This window comes from Vulpes vulpes, chromosome 1, assembly GCF_048418805.1.
Source record: "Vulpes vulpes isolate BD-2025 chromosome 1, VulVul3, whole genome shotgun sequence".
NCBI lineage: Eukaryota > Metazoa > Chordata > Mammalia > Carnivora > Canidae > Vulpes > Vulpes vulpes.
Genome location: NC_132780.1, coordinates 73,113,007 through 73,133,217, shown reverse-complemented (window position 1 = coordinate 73,133,217; position 20,211 = coordinate 73,113,007). Strand labels below are relative to the sequence as shown.

Below are 20,211 nucleotides of genomic sequence, written 5' to 3'. Positions count from 1 at the left end.
AGGGAGCTCTTTGGTTAGCTCTCTCCATCACAATAAACATTTCAACAGTTGCATGGTTGTGAAATATGATAGTGAAGTCAATTATTTCTTTTTCATTCTGCAGACAATCCTCTGCTTGTTGTGAGGCCACCAGGTAAGTTTCTAGTAATTGACATTCTAATAATCAAGAATATTAGATATTCTATGGATATCTATGGATTCTATGGAATATTAGATATTCTTGGATATTGAATATGAGATTGCTGTGACTACTCACAAGTAGAAATGCTAGACCACTTTTGCATTTTTATGATTTCATGACAACTTCTTTGGTTTCCTTGTACCCTTTATCCTGATCTAGGGAAAAGAGTGACCTGAGAATTTTTTTTATAGGACCATAGCAACCAATATCTATAAAAGAAACCACTGTGTGGTGGCCAATGGCTATAAAATCGATAACTTTATTCACATAATTTCATTGAATATTGGAATTCATATGAAATTCAATTGAAAATTCAATGAAATTGAAATTGCTGAAAAGATAGCCAAATGCATTAAATATGCAATAGAATTTTACTCTGTATTTCAAACAAACTGTGAAAGCCCTGTTGTTTAAGTTCAAGACAGATCTTAGGAGTGATGAGAACAGTAAGAGTCTATACTGAGGGACTTCTGGAGGGAGCAGGTAGGATGGCATGTCCCAAAAGATCAAATATGTCATTATATCTTATTTTCCTTGACTTAAGGGGTTTTTATTACTTTTAAGAATCCTGTAATAGAAATTCAAATACACTAAATATGTTCAGGTAAAAGGATCTCCTTAATTGTACTTCAGTACCAAGAAAGAAGGAGAATGAGGGAAAGAGTGCCCGTTGGGAAGGTGGGAAAGCCCAGAGAGGAGGGAAGGGCCAATGAATAAGTCAAGTTTTCTGATATTTTGTGTGAGACTAAACACCGTGGAATGCCGTGACCCAGTGCGTGTGTCTTGTGTTGTCAAGGTGGTGAGCCCATCTGGATCCCGTTTGCTTTCAAACATGACCCTAGCTACACCGACTGCCACGGCCGGCAGTATGTGAAGCGGACATGGTATAGAAAATTTGTGGGAGTTGTTCTTTGTAATTCACTGCGGTATAAGATCTACCTCAGTGACAACCTGAAAGGTAGGTCTTTGAGAATGGTGTGGTATGGGAAGGTATGGAAATTTTTTATTTTATTAGGTACTAACTTGACATAACAGGTGCATCAGAACGTTTGTATTTGAGCTGTGGACCCATTATATCTCACAGTGGCTCACACATAAATCAGTTTTTCAGGCTCTACTTTGGAGTACTGGTTTTTACTTTGACACTTAGAAATAAATAAATAAATAAATAAATAAATAAATAAATAAATAAATAAATATAAATATATATATTTATATACATATAATTTTTTAAAAATCCACTACATTTTAGAAATGAGATCCAAAATTCTGTTAGAAATATAAAGGCTGGGCACCCGGGGGGCTCAGCAGTTTAGCACTGCCTTCAGCTCAGGGCCTGATCCTGGAGACCTGGGATCGAATCCCACATCGGGCTTCCTGAGTGGAGCCTTTTTCTCCCTCTGCCTGTGTCTCTGCCTCTCTCTGTCTCTCTGTCTCTCTGTCTCTCATGAATAAATAAATAAAATCTTTAAAAAAAGAAATTTAAAGGCCAATTTTCTTTGACATTAATTCAATAATAATAAATATGAGTGTAAGCTAGAAGTATCAAGGAAAAATCCACCCCTCTCCCTTCCTTGTCTTCACCTTTATGAAGAAAAAATGTAAATGGTGGAACATACATCAGTGTTACTTGTTCTGTGTCTAAATAAAAATTACATTGTTTTCATTATGGGAGGGGATTAAAACAATACCATACACACCTTGAACTACTAACATTTCAAAATGCCCTTTCTACCCAGCTGGCTTTGATTCACTCACTTACACAAATTTGTTTTTTATTCTTAAATGTGCACCCTTTTACATTTTTAGTACATATATTTTTAAAACTTTTTCTCAGGTGCTATAGGTTCTTTTTCTCTTGCTAGTGGTGATCTTTTAAAGACAATGTCAAAACAAAGTCTTTCCTACCACTCTCCACTTTCTCGATGTACATGCCTCTCCCAATACCTACTGCCTATATGCTTCACTCTGCTCTTTCTTTTCTCTTCAACTACTGTACTTTCCGTCCCCTGCATCAGAATTCCTGGCAGCAGTTACACAGCAGCTCCAGTATCCCAGTGTCAACAGAAACACCTGCCCTACTGTGCAGCAGGACATTATGCCACAAGGACCATGGACAGCACCATGGACAGCACCTTATGCCACAGATACACCCCCCACTTCTAGTGACGTATGAAAATAGGTTCTTCTATTTTTTTACAGATCTTCATGCCCTTTGTAATTTATTTCATCTATCACACTTACATCTATTCCTTTTTTAAAACCAAGGAGTATAAAAGGCCTGCCATGTATAGGCTGAAATTGCCTATAATATTAATAGCTTCCATTTATTGAGGACTTGTTAAGCATTTAACATACGTGATCTTGCTGAATCTTTACAACACTTTGACATTGGTGCCATTATCACTGTTTTTCCAACATGGAAAATATGACACACCAAGTTTAAGTACACAGTTCAAATGGTCTCCAAAGCTTGGGAAAACTCTTAAAGTATATTTCTCAACTACACACTAACCTATGATATTCCCTTATGCAGATACATTCTACAGCATTGGGGACAGCTGGGGAAGAGGGGAAGACCACTGCCAGTTTGTGGATTCACACCTTGATGGAAGAACAGGGCCTCAGTCCTACGTAGAAGCTCTCCCTACCATTCAAGGTAATTCAGACAAAGGCCTGATTATACTATCCCGCGGGTTGGGAGAGGTCAGCTAATATACAGGGAAAACCACCATTTTGTTTATCATTTAAAGATGGATGTGAACAGCATTTTGAATCATACAAATAAGGAACCAACAGAATACTCCAACCATGTGCTGGAACTGAGGTGAACTTAAGAGAGGCAGGGATAAAAGGAATATAAGACATTGTCCCTACTCTCAGAAAAATCTCTTTCCTGCTCCATAACTGGGAGAAGAAAATAAATATGTGAAAGGTAACTAAGAGTGAACAACTTAAAGTACAGATAATGACAGGAGTTATGTCACATAGTTGTCCTATTGTTAGGTAGTTTTGCAGATTGTAGTCACCGTCTGAATTCAAGGGAGGCAGGCTGCTTGAGGCTATCAGAAAAGAAGTAGAGTCTGGGCTGAGTCATAGAGAAAACTAGGCATGCAAAGATTAGAGTCTTTGGGGCAGAGAATGACTTGAACATGGGTACAGAGAAGGAAAGGTAAACAAACATGCAAACCAACTGTAGCTTACCATATACTTCAGTAGGTAATGTAGCAACTATTTCATTATGGTATCACAGGGTGAGAACAAATATATTAATCTCAAAAGTTAACAACTCGCAGTATTTTATGAACTCCCTCAACTGCCAAAACAAAAAAAATAAAATAAACAGAACAATTGAATGAAGTCCAGCACTGTTTCCATTATGCACTCAACTCAGTGATCTGGCAATTTCCAGACATGAGATGTTCTATCAACTTTTTAATTTGGAAAAAAAATACTATAGTTTGGTAAACACAAATTACTTGTTTTCAAAGAATTAAGATAGGGTAAAATAGAACAGTAAAGTAAGTATATTAGTCAGAGTTCCCCAGAGAAACAGAACCAGAGAGAGAGAGAGAGAGAGAGAGAGACTGAGAGAGCAATGTCTTAAGGAGTTAGCTCATATGATTATGGTGGTTGGCAAGTCCAACATCTGCAGAGCAGGCCAGTAGTAGGCTGGAGACCCAAGGAAGAGTCAGTGTTGCAGTGTGAACCTGAAGGCAGTCTGCTAGCAGAATACCCACTTTGTCATGGGAGGTTAATCTTCTCCCATTAGGGCCTTCAACTGATTGGATGAGGCCCACCCACATTATAGAGTAACCTACTTCACTCAAAGTCTGACGATTGAAAGGTTAATCTCATATAAAAATACTTTTACAGAAACATCTAGAATAATACTTGACCAAATATCTGGGTACCATGGCCTAGCCCCATTGTCACATAAAATCTATCATGTTTCTTCATTTTTTTCAAGATCTTGCATTGACCTGATTACTGAGCATTACTTGTATTTTACTGTGTTTCCATGACTGTGGTCACAGTTTTGGCCCTGAGCAGAGATGCTACTTAATCAGCATGCTGCCTGGTAGGATGGTGGGTATTTGTTCATCTGGCAAGAGTAAACAGGGCCAAAGAGATGTTGCTCAAAAATACTCAAAAATTCTTTCCTTTGAGAGATTTACCTGAAAGATCTAAAAGCCTACCACAGACTTCAAGAACTAAACCTGGAGGCTTGAGTTCTAGGCACGTCGGGGGCCCTCCGTGCTGTGAGGACCAGGCGGGACTTTTGCCCAAAGTTGTCCATCCTGCAGCAAGTGCTCCACAGCAAGCGGCTACAATGATCTTCCTTTATGGAGAGAGAGAAATAGGGCACTAATGAACTCTTTCCTACCTGTGTCACACACATGTGGGGACTGAATTATCCCCCCAAATCATGCCTGGTATAAGCCTCAGGGATTATTGACCCTTCCTGTAAAATGGTAGTGTTTATTTGGAAGTAGTATTTTTCATAAAAACAATTTTTCAGAGGTCTTCTGTTTGAATGGAGTTTGTAAGGATGAGAATTTTTTCTGTTGGCTTGGGCACTTCTGATGCTACAATTGTGACACCAGTTCCAAGCGTGGGTTTTTTTTTCCCCCACAGCAACAGCGATTCTTGGACACCAGCTGGGAGTCCTACAATTCACACAAGTTCTGATACTGTGCCCAGAGGTGGCGTCAGATCACACAGGCTAGGGGCTCAGTCCCACAAGACTGACGCCCTCCCCTGACCAACTTCAGGTGCCAGTCACAAGTGCAGAATGCCACCTGAGCTTCTGACCTACTGGCTACATATTGGAGATTCCTACTGCCCCCTTCTCGGGTTCGATTAATTTGGAAGAGCAGCTCACAGGACTCAGAAAAATGTTTTACTTACTAGGCTTCCTACCAGTTTATTATAAAAGTGTACAATTTGGGAGCAGATGGATGGAAGAGCTGCAAAGGGCACAATGTGGGGAAAGGACTCAGAGCATCCATGTTCTCTCTGGGAGCACGTGTTCACCAACCTAGAGCTTTTAGAACCTTGTGCTTTGGGGTTTCTTGTTATTACTATTTATATAATATAATTATCTTATGTATTATATTTATATAATACAATTTACATAAGATAATTTATTTACTATAATTTATATAAGATAACTGTCTTATATAGGCATGATTGAAGAAATCATTGGCCCTTCATGATTGAAGGGCCTCCACAGAGGCCAGGAGGGGCCTCTCTAATCCCATGGTTGGCCTCTCTGGCGACTAGCACCATCCGAAGATGCTTTCTGAAAGTAATCCCATTAACATAAACTCAGGTGTAGTCTAAAGGGATTTGTTAGGAATATGAGGATACCTTTATCATTCTTTTCACTTAGGAAATCCAAGGGCTTTAGGAGCTGTGTGCCAGGAACAGGGATGAAGACCAAATATATAGTTCTTATTATAAATCACAATATCACAGGCTCCATTTTTGTTCCCTCTCTTTCTTTTATCCTCTAGGCTACTTCCGCCAGTATCGCCAGGAGCCGGTCAGCTTCGGCAACATCGGTTTTGGGACTCCCTACTACTATGTGGGCTGGTATGAGTGTGGGGTCTCCATTCCAGGGAAGTGGTAACCACGGGACAATCGTGCCAAGGGTTCGCCCGTCCAGCCCACTTGACTAACTTGCACTAGAGACTGTGAGCAGGAAAAGACAGTGTCCCCCGCCCCACCGACCCGGGGTCCAGCAAGGCCATGTGATGGACACTGCACATTTCAAGCATCTTCAGCCGGGAACTCAGTCCTACTTCTTGGCCTGGACGACACACAGAATTCAGTGTTGCTGTTAACTTGGCTTCTCCATAGGTTTGGATTGTAATAGCACGTTCCAGAGACAGCAGAAACACACAGCTACAGGGGATGCCCACTGACTCAGTGCAGGCTTCCCACTTTTTAGGCACAAAATTCAGACACGTCGGTGTCTCCAGGGAACAGCATAAACATGCTGTGCTTGCTACGTGGAATGCTACATGCTTTCTTCTTTCTCACTGGACTCTTCCAAAATTAGCCGAATTTAAGCTTCAGATGTCTCACTATGCTGTAGAACTGAGTTACTAAAAACACCACCAAAGGAAATATATCCTAAGATTTATTCCGCGGACTTACCCACTGCTAGACCAAATGTATCAAATCATATTTGTAAATTCTCAATTTTGATATTATATATATGTATATAGGCATATACATATCCTCACTTGTCTGCAAGAACATTGATTAAAGTTGCTAAATTTGTACTTGTTCACTAGATAAATGTGTGTGGGACTTTCTGGAGCAAAGGTGCTGTTTATTAACATCTTTTAGGAGCGTCCAAAGAATCTGCACTCTGTGTGATGAGAACAACGGAGCGAATGCTGCTGGACTCTGGGAGTGATGGGGAGCTGGCGGTGACAGCAGTTAACACCAGTGACCTAAATGCAAACCAAGTGCTTTCTACCTGAGGAGATGATCTTTCCAGACCCGGGTGAAAATGGCTAGTTGCCTCTATGGGGACATATCCAGTATGTTTCCAGAATAATCAAGATTTGAGGTCCCAAATGATTTAAAAATCCAGTTGAAGAAAAATCCTTTCCCCTTTCCTGCCCGAGTATCTCCTTGAAATACGAGCATCTTGTCCCTTTTGACTGCAACATGAGAACATTTATTTAAAGACACATTTTATTCTAATTCTTTTTAAAACATGGTGTCCTTTCCATGTGCTTGGCTCTCTTGTGTCCTCAGGCAGCTCTGTGGCATGAAGGTTTTATTTTCTTTCATAAAGCTTTCAGCATCGGAGACGCAGTGGGGGGAATGAGCTAGAAGCATATCCTTTTCTGGGGCCCCCAGACTATACCAGTAAGGCATGATTTAATAGCAGAATGCAGTCCAGCCTCCTGGGGTCACTTTCACTGCCAGTACTGTGTTGAGGTGCAGCCTGGTGTATCTGATGGGTTTGAAGGGAAAACTTACAAGGAAACAAGTGACTTAGCAGGGTCCTTTCCATGGAGCTGTGAAAACCAGTGTTCTCCTCAGATTCCACGATCCCCTTTCCACAATAAGCCACAGTAAAGAAAATGCAAGCATTCTGACAGCTTGGGAAGATACTAGAATTCCTTAAGGGGACAGATTAGATACCCAGTTCTAATGTGTTACAGTTTCGCAAACCAGGATCGGAACCTCTAAATAGCTTTTAGGGCTCTTGTCCATGAAAGGGGGATTATTAAAAAAAAAAAAAGGCCTAAAAACCTTGTTTTTCACACAAATTAACATTCAAACAGATGTCACAATGCTTTAAATAGAAGTGTTTTCCTGATAAACACACAGCTTGCTTCCTTCATTTCTCCCACCCACCCCTCTGAATTTCTGTCTGCTTTCAGCCTCCACTTGCCTGCTATCAGAGACCAGAGAAAAGATGCCAAAATGAGGCCCTCGTCGGGGAGAGCACCAGCAGATTGCACATTTCCTGAAAGTGCCTCCCCCGGTATAAATAATTCATTAGCATGTGCAAGAGAAGAGCCATTTGGTCTGTTCCACAAGCCTGTCTTGGTGATGGGGCCCCCTTTGGAAGACACAGAGATCCAGATCAGCACTGAAAGGCAGGCACCCCCTCCTTTGTGACTCACACACTGAAGGGCGCGTTCCCTGCCTCACCCCCGAAGGGCTGTATGGTCATGTACATCCTAAAGGACATGTGTCCCCCAGAAAGGAGTTTATGCTCACCTCACAGAAATACAAAGAAATTCCCCGGCATTCACTCGTGCAATGATTTTCGAGCCCTGCCTAGATCTTTAGACTGTTTTTCGTTACAGAAATCAGAACTTCTATTAAAAATAAATGTTTGCAGCTTTTTTTTTTGATGGAAATGACTACAAACCCCAAATAAAAAAGCAGCCAAAAAAAGAAAAAAACCCAAGCACTGAATATAAGCATAGGTAGATGGTATAATTACTGATATTCGGTCCAAAGTAGGTTACATAAGCGTCCAAATGAGTGCACAGTGGCCACATCAAGTTTCCGGTTCTGTGTCCGATCCGGAGGGCACAGGTCTCAAAACCATTTCGTATCAAATTAGGAGGAAATTATTGTACTGATTCCCTAAAGAAGGCTTCCTCTATTTCAAAGGCTCTGAGAAAGAAGAGCTTGCCAACTCTAGAGGTCAAAAGTAGGTACAAGTGGAAATTAAAAGAATATTTGGAAAAAAAATAAAAATAAAAATAAAAGAATATTTGGTTCAATGTGATGAAGTTTTAGAAAAGTCCATTAGCAGATGGGCCTCGTCAAAAAATAGCGCAATGTCCATCACCAAAAAGCCTCAGGTATACCTGGAAACATCTAAACTCGCCACGAGAGGCCCCCACCTGTTTTTCTCTCTGGTCTGTGAGCTCAGAACGGTGTCTACACATTGAAAGAGTTGTAAACAGAGCAGACAGACGAGCAAAAAACCAGTAATATGTGACAGAGACCCTATTACGCAGTTTGCAAGGCCTAAAATGCTATCCTATCCTGTAAGGAAAAGTTTGTGTACCCGTTTTCTTGAGGTTGAAAGATTAAAGCATAGTCCTAATTTAAATACTAGCACATACTACTTAATAGATGCCCGTTCCATTTTCTCTTACTGGAGTTAGATTTGTTTCTGACTATCTCTAGCACCTAACGCCTGAACTCTCCAAGTGGTTGGATCCTGGGTTCCCAATTTTTCCGTTTGGCAAGCCCTTTGTTTGTGCTAAGGTCTCAGGAGGTGACAAGCTCTTTGGGAGACTTCATGCATATTTATCACCATCTGGTTAAAACATAATTTCCAGTTTCTACCAAATGAGTTTTGACTTATTTTCTCCCCTTTGACCTACTCAAGCCACGTGTCCTGCTCAGTTCAGGGGGCTGGGGAATTTGGGAATGTGCTGATGAGTGCAGTAACAATGGTGTTCCTCTCAGCACAGAAATCAGCTCTTAGTCCCTAGTACGAGGATTCTGCTGATAGAATCAACTAGCCCGTACTTGTGTAGCATCTTGGATGTTGTGGATGCCTTCAAATCATCTCCTTGAGGTGTAACTGTTTTGCAGTTGGAGATAAGTGAATTTAGAAAGCAAGGTATTTTCCCAACCATCCATTTCCAATCATTCTTAGGTCAGACTGAGCTCAGTAAAATTGTATGAAACCATAGAGCATACTTGTATGAATGAAGGTATAATTTTAAATCTTAGTTGTAAGATTATTAATGTACAAAATTTAAAAAATCATAATGAGAGCTAAGCACACAGGGTTTATGATAAAGGGGAAATAGATTTGACATAAAATTGGAAGCCAATAAATTTAACACACACATACACACACAAATCTTGGTCTAGATTGGAAAAGCAACATTCTCTCAGGCACAGACGATTTGATGGCCAAAAATAGAAATACCTCCAGAGTTAAGTCAAGGGTTTGCGTAAGGTTGGACCACACAGTCTCAGAACAGGCAGTAATGTTGCAGAAGATACTGTGGGGTTGCAGGGATTGACAGGTTGACGAGTAGTTGCTCTTGCCTCCTTTTCTCTCTAGTCCGTTCTCTCTCGAGCTCTATATGCCTGGCCCCATTCTCTTCCCTACAGATGGCTTTCTCTGGACTCATGAGGCTCAAATGCCACCAGACCTTAGCTTCACACAGGGCTGCCATGTACAAGTGCAGTGTCCAGCTGCTGCACTGTATGCAAAGACCTTGGAACTCTGCTTCTGTCAGCTAACTAAGTCCCTCGGCATCCAGTTCTAAATATCCAGACCAGGCTCTGATTGGAGATTTGGGGCAAGGGCCCAAGAGCTGTTCTAATTAGCTGTTCCTATGTAGGACTGTCACCTGGTGGAAACAAGGCTGCCTATGCCTACCCTTGCACAGGGGCTATTTGCATGTGGAAAAAGATAATGACTGATATCTTAGGACAAACATACATAGGTGAATGAGAAATCAAATAAGAAAAGTGAATCATCTTATAAGGCAACTGAGCATTTAAAATTTCACATAGGAAATCACAAAATTTCATGATTGTTCACTAAGACTTTACATTTCCTAATCTCTAGTCCTTTTAGCTGCCTTTGGGGTAACCTTCCTTCTTAACTGAAAGAAGTTTGAGAACAATTTCAAATATTTATAATTAAATTATAGACTAGATGCACTCTACCACCCCTATGTTTTTAAAGAAAAAAAATGAGTACATTCCTTCTGCTGTCTGAGATGCTCCAGGAAATTTTAAAATTTTGAAGAGAAATAAGAAAGCAATACACAGTGTTTCTGAAGCTTTCTGTTACCAGGCCAATGATAAAATGAATGAACTGATGTTAACGTAGTCTTCCTGAACAAGATGCAATGAATTTACCAGTGATAGAAAGTTCTTGAGGGGCTCCTGGGTGACGTCCAACTCTCAATTGAGCATCCAACTCTCGATTTCAGCTCAGGTCATGATCTCAGGGTCATGGGAATGAACCCTGTGTTGGGCTCTGTACTCAGCAGGGAGTCTACTTGAGAGTCTCTCCCTCTTCCTCTGCCCCTCCCCCATGTACTCTGTCTCTCAAACAAGTAGTAAATCTAAAAAAAAAAAGAAAAAATCTTTTTAAAAAGATTTTATTTATTTATTCATGAGAGACACACACAGAGAGAGAGGCAGAAACATAGGCAGAGGGAGAAGCAGGCTCCATGCAGGGAACCTGATGTGGGACTCGATCCTGGAACTCCAGAATCATGCCCTGAGCCAAAAGCAGACACTCAACCACTGAGCTACCCAGGCATCCCAAGAAAATAAAATTCTGAAAGCCCTGGAAGTAACTGACCCAGAACACCCATGGGGGTGGGAGGTGGTTACTCCAGGCTCTGGAGAAATGAGAGGATGCACTTTGTTCAGTGATCTGAGATACCCAGCTACTTCAGGGTAAATTTCTAGGTCCTTCATATGGCCTCCAAGATGCTCCATGATCTGGGCACCCCACACCTGCCCCCAACATACCCACTGACACCAACAATCCTGCCACTACTCTGACTGCTTACCTCCCCATCTGCTGCACCGAGTGGACTCACAGTAAATATCCATCAAATGAGTAAACATATGGCTAAGATATAGATGGGAATTAAAGAGACAAAACTTTTCAGTCCAAGATTATCAATGAGCAAAACATACCCTCCAATCCACCAGTCTCGGATTACTTCAGCTCACTGCAATTTTCCACAAACATTTATCAGGGTCCTGACATCTACTCCCCATCAGCACTCACCTGCATCCTCTGCTGCTTCTCGTTCAGGAGACTCCTCATCTCTCCTCACTTCTGGGAGCCATTGGTCTCCCATGAGCCTACAGCATGCCCATCCTATTGTTGAGATGCCCCCCAGGCCCAGGCTCAGTGCCCTGATCTCTATGCTGTGGTGCCTCCCTCTTGTCTTGAAAGACTCTTCCCCAACATTCAGATATGCTCTAGTCTTTCTCACCTTAGAAAAAAGTTTTAAATTTAAATTGAAAAATGTTTTCTACCACCCCAGGTGACCCCTCGGTCACTCTCACGCTGTGCTTTCCTTTGAGCTGAGTCCCTAAATTAATCACCTGCACTCCATTCCCTGGCCCTCCACCTCATTCCTAAATGTTTGTCTCAACACCACCAAACCCTGGCTTCTGTGACCCACCTCACACTCAGCTCTCCCAGGTTCTGGTCTCTCTGGTAGCTCAACCCAGTGGACACTGCTCAGTCTTTTCCAGTTTTGAGGCTTGGAACACTTGACTGCTGACCAGGGTGTCCTTCTTGAACCATTCTCTACATGGTGCTTCTTTTTGTGGATCCAAAAGAGCAGCCAAGTGTTCTCGGTTTTTGTTTAAGGGACTTTCGACAATACCTGAAGACAACTTTCTCCTCTGACTTTCTTTTAAAAAATACAAGCATATTAAAGAGATATGCAAGGGCAGGGATGAATGCCTTGCAAGTTACTGTAGAGAAGGAGATATGTCCCCCAAGATGGTAGGTAGATGTATCTGGGCCCTGCAGGCCATTCCTACCTACCTGCCTGGAGCTGTGGAAGAGTGAGGATGACTATAGTGAGCCACTAAGACTGGAGCTGGGCTCCTGGAGGTTTCTAGCTGACCCCATCCTGAGCCTTCTTCCTCTGACACACAGCAGGGAGCAAGAGGGTGTTTGCCTTCAGCTGTGCTGGCCTGGGAGTGAACACAGAGTTAGGAACAAGTCATTCCTTCTCTCATTCACCTAGCTAATGTCAGTTAAATTCAAAATAAGTGCTAAACTTTCTTCTAGATACTGTGGCTATACACCCAATCCCTGTCCTCACAGAGATTATATATTATGGAGCAGATGAAAAATGTGCAAACAAGTATACCAGATGTCAGCTGATAAAAGTGAATGAACATAAATAGAGAAGATGATTGTGTCACAGGCAACTGAGGGCTAGGGGCAGGAAATGCCCATCAAATGCTCTGTTCTGGGACAGACTTAGGATACCATTTGCTGGGAGAGAAGGAAAGTGGGATGTAGGAGGAAGCACCAGTAATTATTGGACCTAAAGAGCTTCTACCTGGGCATATGGGATCTCAGACTTGACACATAAAATAAATAAAATAGTACTCATTTCCTGGTCTTTGAACTCAGTAGGATTATCCTCATTTATTATGTCGCTATAATCTTAACACCATAAGAAGGGAGTCTAGATCCTGTCCCACCCAAGAGACTGCTGACCTCAGCCCAGATCCACTCACTGAACTAGTCACCCATATTCAAGCCCAGACATCGCCAGGGAAGAGGGGAGGGACAGTGAGGCTTTTTCTTTTTCTTTATTTTTTTTTTAAGATTTTATTTATTAAAAAAAAATTAAAAAAAAAAGATTTTATTTATTTATTCATGAGAGAGAGAGAGAGAAAGAGAGGCAGAGACACAGGCAGAGGGAGAAGCAGGCTCCATGCAGGGAGCCCGACTTGGGACTCGATCCCAGGTCTCCAGGACCACACCCTGGATGAAGGCAGCGCTAAACCGCTGAGCCACCCAGGATGCCCAGCTTTTTCATCCAGATATCAGAGAGCTAGACCTCATTCTCCTTTCAGACAGAGACTGGGTACTTACTTTATGTCTGGATGACTGAAGGCCTCTTCTGTAATTTTCTCAAAACAGAGGGTATCTCCCCTTCAACAGAGAGATCAATTGATGTCCATCTTTTGGGGGAACTTGCCATATCAGTCTCCACTGCCCACTGAATTATGAACATCATAAAGGTAGAGGCTACATCTGCTCTTTCATTTACTGTCATGTCTTGGCATCACACACAGAGCCTGGCCCATAGCAGGTGTTCAATAAATAAGTCTTTGGTGAAAGAATGAATGAGCAAATGAATAGCTGAATGCATTCTCTGTTGCTCTCCTCTGATTGCATTTCTTCTAGGTGTGCTGCTTTTTTCAATCTACTGGCTCTGTTCAGCTTTTTTCAAAGGGCAAAGAATATGAGGCCAGGATCATTCTCTCAAGGAAGTCTCACTAACATGGAGAAATTCTTCCAGTGTCTCCAGTTAGTATCTTCTCTAGGTCTTCAGTTAGCTTATTCCCAGTTCCGTGATAATGTTTCTCATTATGCAACTTTTTCCATTTGGAAATTGGAGACCTGATATAATAGTAATAGCATTATATACCATTATAATATAAAACCTGGAATATAAACACTTGGTGACTCAAGACTATTATCTTTCCTTTCTTTTTTCTAGAAAAGCAGGAGAACTTGCAGTTAAGGGCAAGAAAAATTGAGCAGGAGAGGAAACCCCACACAAATAACAGCCCCCTAAAATCTTCTCCTAGCCTAGTCTTCCAGAAGGCCAGTTGACATTAGGTAGCAGGAGGGTCTGGGTTGAAGTTGGGTCTCAGACTAGGGCATGGCTAGAAAGGATTCTAAAGATGGGTCTTTGTACTGACTGCTTGCTTTCCTACTCCTCCCTTGGCCTGTTTTCATTCTTTTGCAGTCCACTTGTACTGGATAGGCCAGGACTCCTCAAAGCACCTGCAAGTTACACTTCCACCTGTTGTCCCTCTCTGAGAAAAGAAGCTTTGTGAAGGAGGTGTCCTACCCAAGTCTCATTGGACAAGAATGATGCTGGAACTAGAGGGTGACTGTAGGGACCCTCAAATGCATCCATCAGATTATCCCTTTAGGGAGATGATGATAGATGATAGATAGATAGATAGATTAGATAGATAGATAGATAGATAGATAGATAGATAGATAGATAGATAGATGATAGATAGATAGATGATAGATAGATGATAGATAGATGATAGATAGAGAGATAATAGATATACAGAGGGTGAAACCCACCATGATTTCAACAGTAACACCAAGAGTGAGGCTTAGATATTAAGAGACACATGGGAAGAGCCAAGCTTTTTGGTTCAGGATGTTTGCTCACAATTCTCTATCCTTATTCTCCACAACCTTAGTCAGACCTTTTCAAAGATGATAAAACCATCCAAGCAGACACAGATCTTATACATATTTCATCAATTAAGCAAACATTTATGACTTACTAACTTGTATAAGGCACGGTGATGGTGGATCAGCATTTCAATGGTAAACAGATGTCACATTCAAATTAGAATCATTCAAGGAGGTTGAAGGAAGGGAGTAGTTATGCAGGTGTGGGTGAGACCCCCAAGGAATACTGTGGCAGTGGGCTGTGACTGCCCCTGAGTCTGAAGGGCCAGAGGAAGAAATGACTAGCAGAATCCAGAGGGAGGGTCTATAGAAAAGGCCAGTTTTAGAGAAGCATGACCTCAGTCAAGGGGCCGCTCCTGGCTTCCTCTGTTTCCCTTCCCACTTCTTCCTATTTCCTGCCAGCCCCCCATTGCCCAAACCCATCTGGAAGCCAGGTGACAAGGAGACTGGTGGATGAGGTTGAAGCAGGTCGGCCCTGCAGCAGAGAACAGGGTGGAGGAAGCAACCGAGCGTAACTGAAGACAGAAAATTAGAAGCATGCACCACATCTGGGAATTGATAACTCATTTTTCACAATCATTAGTTACTTTTAGCATGTTATGATATCATTAGCAAAAATGAGTTAAGGACAATTGTTAGAGCACTTGTTTAAATAGAAAGAGACTTCAAACTCCCTTCTCTTCCTGGAGCTGGTAGAGACTTCACAAGGCATCTCACCTAAATCTTATAGAGTTGAAACTGAGACCCTGAAAGCTGAAATAATGTGCCAAAGCCACCCGCTGAGTCACGGGTCCCATTCTACTCACTGGCAGGAGTGACAAATATGAGCACAGAGGCTACCACTCGGCTTCCCCTGACCCATGAAGGACAGCTAATCAATCAAGGTGGTTTTACCCCAACAACCTGCATTTAACCAGGGCATCACTCTGGCCAGTTCTCTCACTGAACAGTGCCAGCAGTCAAGTTCAAACCTGTTTGCCATCTTGCGCTGTAAATGTCTCTTTGTTTGGATTTTTGGCAAGAACTAATCTACTCTCAGGGCTCCTTGATGTGTGGTCAGAATGGCGGGGGAGGGGGATGATAGTTTGAATCAAATTAGTGTTTTCTCCCCAACAGTGTTCAGTTTGGGGGTTTAGTTGACAACTCTGGCTTTCTTCAGCACTAGGTCCTCGATTAATTCAATTTATCAAGAATTTGTTCACAAGCCACTACTATATACTTGGTATTGTGCTACTGCCGCTAAGGCCAAAGGGAGAGAGGTGTGTTTGTTGCCCTCACAGGTTTAGTCAAATTTAAGGAGAAAAGCATACATTCCACTCTCCCTGTGGCTGGGCTGACCCTGGCATTACTTTTGGCCATTTTTCCAGCCACCTTCTGTGATGTCAGATTCAGAGGAGCTTTGTGTTCCTTCTGTCCCTACCTCAGTGGGGAGCCATCACACTGTTTTCACTGCTCTCCCACTTGGCTCCACACAGGCTCCATACAGACCATCTGCCCACCCTATAAGACCCTAACAAGCCCCATCACACTACCATATCCTTTGAAGGTTTGGAAATTTATGGACTTGGTTCAGTTGAAAAAACATGAATTTGATGATGAATTCCAAGATGGATCTTGAAAGTTCTATATGGGAAGTAGTCCTACTCTAGTAGAGGTCTGAGGTTCATTCAGGAATAAGCATGAGTATGCAGAGTCCCTGGCATTACACTTCACTTTGACACAGGATTTCAAGGGCTTCAACTTAAGACTTAGGTTAATGTCGGGAGAGTGGGTGCAGTCTGACTTGGGCCCTCAGCACATGGTGATGTTTAGAAGCAATGTGTTGACCTGTCCCTTCTTCGATTCAACAAATTTTCAACAGCAATATGTTCCAGGGGGGTTGAATGAATAACAAATACACATAGCTCATGCCTATCTCAGGGTTCATGGTCTACCCTAAAACAATACCTGAAAAACTGGACTTCTTTAAAAGATTGGGGAAAATTGCACCTATATGATAGATATTTTGTATTTATTTGTATCTCTGTGTTGTCATCTTGATTGTTCTGTTTCATGTGAAGCACAGCTGCTTTCAGACTCTAAATTCCATTTACAGCATTTTTGGGCCGCCTTGTTTTATAGGAAATATTTATTTGATGACCAGAATTCTGTTCTGTTTTTGATAATGAATTAGAAAATGCTGTTTCCCCACTGGGAATGCTCTAGTTAATGAGAAACAAATGGTGGCCTGGGAGGTACAACACTTGTTGACCAGGCCAGAAGATTTTTTTGATGTTAATTTAGGGTTTTATCTGTAGTCAGGATATTTCTGAGTTAATTGGTAATTATTGAGTTGTAAAATAGATTGTATTTTGTATATAGATTATGTATAGATTGGTTCACAGTTCAAATACAATGTGAATACTATTAATGCATCCATACACACATTCATATTCACCCAATTTCAGTAAGTCCTTACCAAGTGCCAAAGACTTCCAAATACAGATTCATTCCTGTTTGTTTATTATTATTATTATTATTTGGCTTTTAAATCATTTAAAAGTAAGATGGAAAAACAAAAAATTGTATATAATTAGTGTATAGAACTTGATGAGTTTGGAGATAGAATATACTCAAGAAACCATCACTATAATCCATGCCATAATCATATTGATCACCTTCAGAAGTTCCCTCTACCCTCTTTATTTATTATTATTTTGTAAGTGTGTGATAAGAACATTTAACAGACCTACCCTCTCAGTGACATCTTAAGTATACAACACAGTAGCAATAATTACAGGCACTGTTCTGGACAGCATATCTCTAGGATTTATTCATCTTGCATAATTGAAACTTTATACACTTTGACTCCATTTCCTCCTCACCCAGCCTCTGGCACCCACCATTCTACTCTCTGCTTCCATGGTTTTGACTCTTAGATTCCTCAAATAAGTGGTGTCATGTAGTATTTGTCCTTCTGTATCTGATTTATTTCAGTTAGCCTAATGGCCCCTGCATTCATCCATATTGTTGCTAATGGCGGAATTTCCTTCTTTCATCAGGCTGAATAACATTCTATTGTGTGTAAGCACCATATGATTTTATTTATTTTCTTTTTTTTAAACTATAGTTACCATGATTTACATCTCTAGGACTTATTTATTCACACCTGAAAATTTATACCTTTTGACTCTTGACCCATTTCATCTACTCTCAACTACCACCAATCTGTTCTGTGTATCTCTGAGTTCAGCTTTTTGGTTTCTGTTTTGTTTTATTTTATTTAGATTCCATGTATAAATGAAATTATATGGTGTTTGTCTTTTGCTGTCTGACTTATTTCATTCTGTATAATGCTCTCAAGGTCCATTTTGTTGTCACAAATGACAGGATCTTCTTTTTATGGTTGAGTAATAGTCCACTGTGTATGTTTATCCATTCATCTATGGATGGACACTTAGATTGCTTTCAAATCTTGGCTATTGTAAATAATGCTACAATAAACATAGGGGTGCATATATCTTTTCAATTCAGTGTTTTCATTTTCTTTGGCTAACTACCCAGAAGTGGAAGTACTGGGATATATGGTATTTCTATTTTTAAAAAATTTTTGAGGAACTTCCATACAGTTTTCCACAGGGTTGCACTAATTTCCATTCCTAACAACAGTGCACAAGGGTCCCCTTTTCTTCACATCATCACCAATATTTGTTATATCTTGCCTTTTGGATGCTAGCCATTCTAATAGCTTTGAGACAGTACCTCATTTACTTTTAATTCTCATTCCTTAACGATGAATAATGTTGAGCACCTTTTTATGTACCTGTTGGCCATTTGTATGTCTTATTTAGAAAAAATGTCAGAATGCCTGGGTGGCTCAACGGTTGAGCATCTGTCTTCAGCTCAGGATGTGATCCTGGGATCCAAGTCCCTCATCGGGCTCCCTGCAGCGAGCCTGCTTCTCCCTCTGCTGATGTTTCTGCCTCTGTGTGTGTGTCTCTCATGAAAAAACAAATCTTTTTTTTTTAAATGTCTATTCAGATCCTTTGTCCACTTGTTAATTGGGTTGGAGGTTTTTTCTATGGAGTTGTGTGAGTTTTTTATATATTTTGGATATTAGTCACCTGTCAGGTATATGACTTACAAATATTTTCTCCAATTTGGTAGGTTGCTATTCCATTATTTAAGTGTCATGGTTTAATTATTCATTTATCAGGTGAAGGACATGTGATTAGTTTCTAATTTGGGGATGATTATGAATGCATACTATAAATGCTCATGTATAGGATTTTGTGTGAACATAAGTTTTTATTTCTGTAGAAGAAGACTTCTTAGTAATGTGGTAAATATATGCATGTTTAACTTTGCAAGAATTGTCAAACTATTTTTCCAAAGTGGCAGTACCATTTACATTCTTACCAGTAATGTATGAGAATTTCAGATTCTCTACATCTTTGCCAGCCCTGGACTTGTCAATTTATTTTTAAAACTTTAGCCATTCTAACGGGTGTGGAGTGGTATCTCATTGTAGTTTTCATTTGTACTATTTTTTTAAAAAAGATTTTATTTATTTATTCATGAGAGACACAGAGAAAGAGGCAAAGACATAGGCAGAGGGAGAATCAGGCTCCCTGAGTGGAAGGCAGACACTCAACCACTGAGCCACCCAGGAGTCTCTCATTTGTACTTTTTTAATGTATAATGACATTGTGCATCCTTGCATGTGCATGTGCATCCTTATATCTTCTCTGGTGAAATGTCTTTTAAAATATTTTACCCATTTCTTCTAACCAGTTTGTTGGTTTTCTTATATTGAGTCATAAAAGTGTCTCATATAGTCTGAAAACAGGTCTTTTGCCAGACATATGATTGGTGTACATTTTCTTCCAGGGTATAGTTTGACTTTTTAATTCTCTTAACAATGTCTTCTGTATAGCAAAAGTTTTTAATCTTGCTGAAGTCTAATGCATCATGTTTTTTCTTTTATGGATTATGACTGCAGGGAAATATAAGAAATTACAAATAGTTTCTTCTAGAAGTTTTATAATTTCTTCTGGTGGTTTCATAACTATAGATCTAGCTTTTAGGTCTATAATCCATTTTGAGTTAATTTTTATGTAAGATACAGATGTGGGTTTCTTTTTTTCTGTATATTCAGTGATGTTCCCAGCACTATTTGTTGAAAAACGAGAATTCCTTCATTCAGTTGCCTTTGTGCTATTATTGATGTCTATCGAAAGGTGAATGGATAAAGAAGCTATGGTATATGTATACAATGGAATATTACTCAGCCATTAGAAATGACAAATACCCACCTTTTGCTTCGATGTGGATGGAACTGGAGGGTATTATGCTGGGTGAAATAAGTCAATTGGAGAAGGACAAACATTATATGGTCTCATTCATTTGATAAAAGATAGTGGGGGGGAATAAAGGGGAAAAGAGAAAATGAGTGGGAAATATCAGAGAGGGAGACAGAACATGAGAGACACCTAACTCTGGGAAATGAACAAGGGATAGTAGAAGAGGAGGTGGCCGGGGGGTTGGGGTGAGTCGGTGACGGGCACTAAGGGGGGCACTT

At 40.7% G+C, this 20,211-nt stretch overlaps 1 protein-coding gene across 1 annotated transcript in view; it reads left to right on the top strand.

The window, feature by feature from the left end:
* FNDC1 (fibronectin type III domain containing 1) overlaps window positions 1–6,483 on the top strand; it is a 102,090-nt gene extending 95,607 nt beyond the window's left edge. Inside the window, exons 20-23 of the mRNA XM_072766825.1 lie at window positions 104–133; window positions 978–1,139; window positions 2,718–2,840; window positions 5,701–6,483. Of these exons, the coding sequence (XP_072622926.1) occupies window positions 104–133; window positions 978–1,139; window positions 2,718–2,840; window positions 5,701–5,816 (431 nt within the window). The 3' untranslated portion in view covers window positions 5,817–6,483. The remainder of the gene's footprint in view (window positions 1–103; window positions 134–977; window positions 1,140–2,717; window positions 2,841–5,700) is intronic.
* Window positions 6,484–20,211: the final 13,728 nt, after the last annotated feature.